This window comes from Cyprinodon variegatus, unplaced genomic scaffold, assembly GCF_000732505.1.
Source record: "Cyprinodon variegatus isolate N-32 unplaced genomic scaffold, C_variegatus-1.0 Scaffold225, whole genome shotgun sequence".
Taxonomy (NCBI): Eukaryota; Metazoa; Chordata; class Actinopteri; order Cyprinodontiformes; family Cyprinodontidae; genus Cyprinodon; species Cyprinodon variegatus.
In genome coordinates, this window is record NW_015150678.1 from 614,442 (window position 1) to 619,564 (window position 5,123).

The following is a 5,123-nucleotide window of genomic DNA, read 5'->3' on the forward strand; positions in this document are numbered from 1 at the left end:
ATGCTAACTCTGTAGGGGCAGTGATAGCCATGCTAACTCTGTAGGGGCAGTGATAGCCATGCTAACTCTGTAGGGGCAGTGATAGCCATGCTAACTCTGTAGGGGCAGTGATAGCCATGCCAGTCCAGGGACTGACTGCAGTTCCACTGTAAGGTGATTTGGTCAGGGTCAATGACCGACGTACCTGACATGTAACAACCGTACCATGCATATTGCTTTAGGTTAATAGACTCTATTAATTAGGCTATGTAACTGAAAGACATCATGGTGCTCTATCATAGAGCTGCAGATATGCCCTCCACCCCCTTCCGCAGACACTCTTGTGCACCTCTGCAAAATTGTAGGTGACCACAGACAGAGTCGCAGACAAGAGGCTTCTGATTGGTCAAATCTCTATCCGCTCTACACTGCTTAATTCCTACAACGCCTGGCACACCTCGTACACTATCCCAGACAGGTGCTAGTTTGTAGCTCTGTGCGACGGTCTCTTGGTTTCACACACAAAGCCAAAACCCGTAGCACCACATGAAGTCTTTCAGGAAAACTCACGGTTGAACTGTGTCGTCCGCCGTTGGATGAGGGGTTGCAGACGTTGAACAAGCTTGTCAAACCGACACAAGGACACCCACAATCCTAGCTAGTACGTGATTGTCCCTCTTGCATTGTGGCGTGGAATAACAGAGCGCAGACCACCCTTCAAAATTGGGCATAAATCAAAAATATCTGCGTCATACCTGCGACAAGCTACGGGAGTATAGGCTGCCATTAAGCCATTACCACGTTTGCTTTAGAGCTTTACAGAAAATCTGTTGATTATTGACATAAATTAAAGTAGGAGACATTTCTCTACAGCTGATTTTCCTGTGGGAGACGTACCAGAGAATGAAACACAGAGAAAGTGTCCAAGAATCCAGGTTATCAAATTAATTTAAAACTTAGATTCCTCTTAAACTGCTGCAGTGTTTTCGTCCTTTTCAATTGTTGTTATGTTTTGCTCGACACAGACAAGATGTGTTTACATACTCTGTTCTCATCATAATAATAATAATATTGAAATGTTCTGTAAATAGCTGCATAATGCTACTTTAATGACAGTTTGCAAGTGTGATAAGTTGGGTTCTTTTAGGATGCTTAGCATGCTTTGAAATAGCCATTAGCTTTAGCCTCAGGAGCCATCTTGTCTGGATTGGTGAGTGAAAGAGTAATCCATTGTTTATAAGACATTTAGTGCTTTATAACATTTAAAGAAAACACAACCGAAAGTCAAGTGACACTTGCAGAAAGCTTTGCTCTGTTGGCCTGATTTGGAGATGTGAACCTGGGAGAAATCCGGTTTATGTGCACATGTCGGAATTTGCTCCTGCAATGTCAGAACCAGTCTGTGGTTTGTGGTTTTATTTGTGAGAGAAGTTTGATCAGAAAGGCTGATGTAACCTCTATGTTTCTCAGGTGTGGTTCAAGAACAGACGAGCCAAGTGTCGGCAACAGCAGCAGAGCAACAACAGCGCCAAAGTAAAACCGGTGAAGAAGAAGTCATCTCCAACCAGGGAGAGCACCGGCTCAGAGAGCAGCGGCCAGTTCACTCCCCCGGCCGTGTCCAGCTCATCTGCATCCACCTCTTCCTCCTCTTCTTCTTCTGTCTCTTCCGGTCTCAGTGGGCCTGCTTTGATCAGCTCGTCTACCTCCGTCACTGCACCGGTGTCGTCCATCTGGAGCCCGGCACCCATCTCCCCGGCTCCGGCGCCAGCCAACCTGCCTGACCCGGTTGCTCCTACCAGCGCGTCCTGCATGCAGCGCTCTTCGACTTCCTCTGCCAGTGCAGGAGCGCCGTCATACCCAGTGTCGTACAGTCAAACGGCAGCGGCGTACAGCCAGGGTTACCCCGCCTCAGCATCGGGCTCCTACTTCAGTGGTGTGGACTGTGGATCCTACCTGGCTCCAATGCATTCCCACCACCACCCACACCATCCTCACCAGCTCAGCCCCATGACGGGATCCTCTATGTCAGGACACCCCCACCACCATATTGGCCAATCAACCGGCCACCACCATCACCACCACCCTCCACACCATCACCAGGCTTACAGCGCGCCTGGCTTGGCCTTTAACTCCACAGACTGTCTGGATTACAAGGAGCAGACTGCAGCTTCAGCCTGGAAGCTCAACTTCAATGCCACCGACTGTTTGGACTACAAAGACCAGGCCTCTTGGCGTTTCCAGGTGCTGTGACTTTCTTCGGTCCAGTCTTGACAGGTTTAAAGACCCTTTTTTTTTTGTAAATTGTGGTTTGCTTTGAAGATCCTTCTAACAGCAAATACTTTTTAAAAATGTAACTGTGAACGAACTGAAACCACGCACTGAGCAGCCGAACCTCGAGCTCTGCCCCGCTGCTATCGGCGGAGCAGCAATCCCGGGATTATTTTTCTACTCCAGAATCAATAAAAAGAAAAAAGAAAAGACAACACACCTATTTCCAACCGAAGGCCTTTAACGGGAAAACCCCTCTGGTAGTACAAGGTTTCTAGGAACGTCTCGGTGACTCAAAAAACTCACAACTATTTAAAAATACAAGATGGGGCAAAAGATTGACATGTTAGACATTACAACAGACTAAGATTTTATTTCTAACGACAGGATGCTGCTGGGATTTCAAGCTGCTGATCTGCTGGATGTCTTACACAGAAACTCCATCTTGCATCCCATCAAGGGGAGTTTGGAGACTGATTTGCAGCACTTGTTTGGGTTTCTCACACTTTCCTGGTCGCTTTGTAGCAACACAAAGGAAAGGAAATATGAATTTGTGTCACAATGTCAGAACGCTGTAGAGATTCTAAAAATTGTACATTCATGTCTTTATAATAAAGTCTTGTTTAAACCGAATCTACTCAAAGAAATATTTGTTCTTTCTGAAGATAAATCAAGTGTTGGCTTGTCAACAGAGCTGGCGTCAAGATAGGCAAGTTTTTAAATTAATATCTAGGAAACTAGTTTTACTGGCTCCACTGCCGTAATAACAGCGCAAAGAGTTCCAGGTAGCGCTGTGAAAAGTTGACATGACACATGATCCTGCGATATTAAAACACCACCATGTGTCTTGTCAAATTAAGGTCTGTCTGGTAAAGTTAAAGCGGGTTTCTCTTTGATCCAAGTTGTTATTAAGAACACAAAAACACGCAAAGATAGGTGCTTTAAGCGTAACACCCTAAGTTTGACACCCGTATTTTGAGTAGGAAAGGAAGTTGTTAATAAGTTGTTTTTGTATGATATAAACTAGGGATGCACGATATAATCGGCCCCCTATCGGTATCGGCCTTAAAACTGAATATCGGACATCGGCCACCCCACCGATATTTAACCTGATATTTGATCAGCTTCTGAGTTTCTAAAGTCGAAAAAATAATAATAATACTACTTCTTCTTCTTCCTCAAAAACTTATTTTTTACAGACTTAAAAACTTCTAAAGACGAGGGAAAAAATATTGATACATTAAAAATCACAATATCTTCCTATGCTGATATATTGCCATTTAAAAACACCATATCAATCTCTTTTACTAATGAAATATTGCTATATGTCATCGTTATGCTACGAAATCCCCCGAAAATTCACGAAATGTTGCCATATTTTTATATGTTGATATATTGACGCGGTATCGATCTATTTTACTAACAAAATCTCACAAGAATTTGCAAAATATCACGAGAGTTTGTAACAGAACGATGAAATTTCACGCGATTTTGAAAGTAAAATAGATCGATACCGCGTTTTTAAAAATCTATTTGATATCAGCATGTGAAAATATATTTGAGTTTATTATTTTTCAAAGTGTCAGAAATGGATAACAAAACTGCTATTTTCAATGACTACTTATTTTTGTCCAGCTTTAACATCGGTATCGATATCGGTTATCGGCTACATGAGTTTTAAAATATCGGCATACCGGATATCGGCCAAAATCCCAATATCGTGCATCCCTAATGTAGACGGCTCATAAACCATTCCTGTACATGGATGTAGAAGCATTTAAGAAGCAGTTGGGTTCATAAATGTAGGTTTGCAAAAGAAGAACTGAAATACACAGTAATGGAAAAATTTCTGCAGAAGGAGATACAGTTTAACTCCAGACTCAAACACACTGTTTCCCACTGGACCTCCTCCTCAGAGCGTTTTATTAACAGAACATGACGCATGGTTACAAGCAGAGTATTGTTCTGACAGAACAATTGATCAGTTCATGAAGACAGGATGCTGCACTAGAATGACAAGGCAGGATGGTCTCCTCACTGAATCCCAACACAGTGGAGCGTCCCCTTGCACAAATGTTTCATAAGCACACATTAATTTTAGAATCATCATAGAATAAACCTAACAGAACCTTCTATCAGTCCTAGGTACCTTATAACAAAAACAAACTGATGCTGTGACTAACAAACTAAAATGCTAATTGTAAGAAGCTGCTTCAGAGCTTCTTTCAGACTAAGCAGAATATTTAAATTGTTCAAACCAGAAGCTGTTAATTTTGGCCACAGTAGTAAATCTGTTGGGAGTTTTAAACCACATACTGACAATAAGACAAAAAAATGCAGGGAATTTTAAGGACTTGTTGTTGCCGTACATATATAATAAAAAATGTATTTAAAAAATTGGTAGTGCACATACATAAAAAAAAAAGAAAATCAAAATAAATACACAACAAATAAATGTTCACTCAGCAGTTTTACAGGATAGAGGTTTCTGCACTGGAAAAACAATCTAGAAATAAGTAAGAAATTCTTAAATTAAGTGTATTTACCCTTAATTTGAGTAGGTAAATGAGATGATTTGACAATGCAATGAGTATTTTAACTCTTAAAATAGGATAATTAGATAAAATGCACTTGAAATAAGACAATGCAACTGTGTTTTCTTATTTTAAATGTAAATTGTCTTGTCCTTTTGGCAAAAGGTCTCTTTTACCTCCTCAATTCGAGAACAAATGCACTTATTTTAAGAAAAAGGGACTTATCTAGATTTTGATTTTTTCCAGTGTAGGAAATGAGGTCCAGCCTCACAGGTAGAGCAAAGTTCTTTTCCAGATTACTTTAAGGTAAAATAATTTAATTTAAACCCAATCTAAGAGATT

General features: G+C 41.2%; 1 protein-coding gene across 1 annotated transcript in view; it reads left to right on the plus strand.

The window, feature by feature from the left end:
* The window catches only part of otx1 (orthodenticle homeobox 1), a 13,271-nt gene extending 10,385 nt beyond the window's left edge, over positions 1-2,886 (plus strand). Inside the window, exon 4 of the mRNA XM_015380926.1 lies at positions 1,450-2,886. Coding sequence (XP_015236412.1) covers positions 1,450-2,229 — 780 coding nt within the window. The 3' untranslated portion in view covers positions 2,230-2,886. The remainder of the gene's footprint in view (positions 1-1,449) is intronic.
* The last annotated feature ends 2,237 nt before the right edge of the window (positions 2,887-5,123 follow it).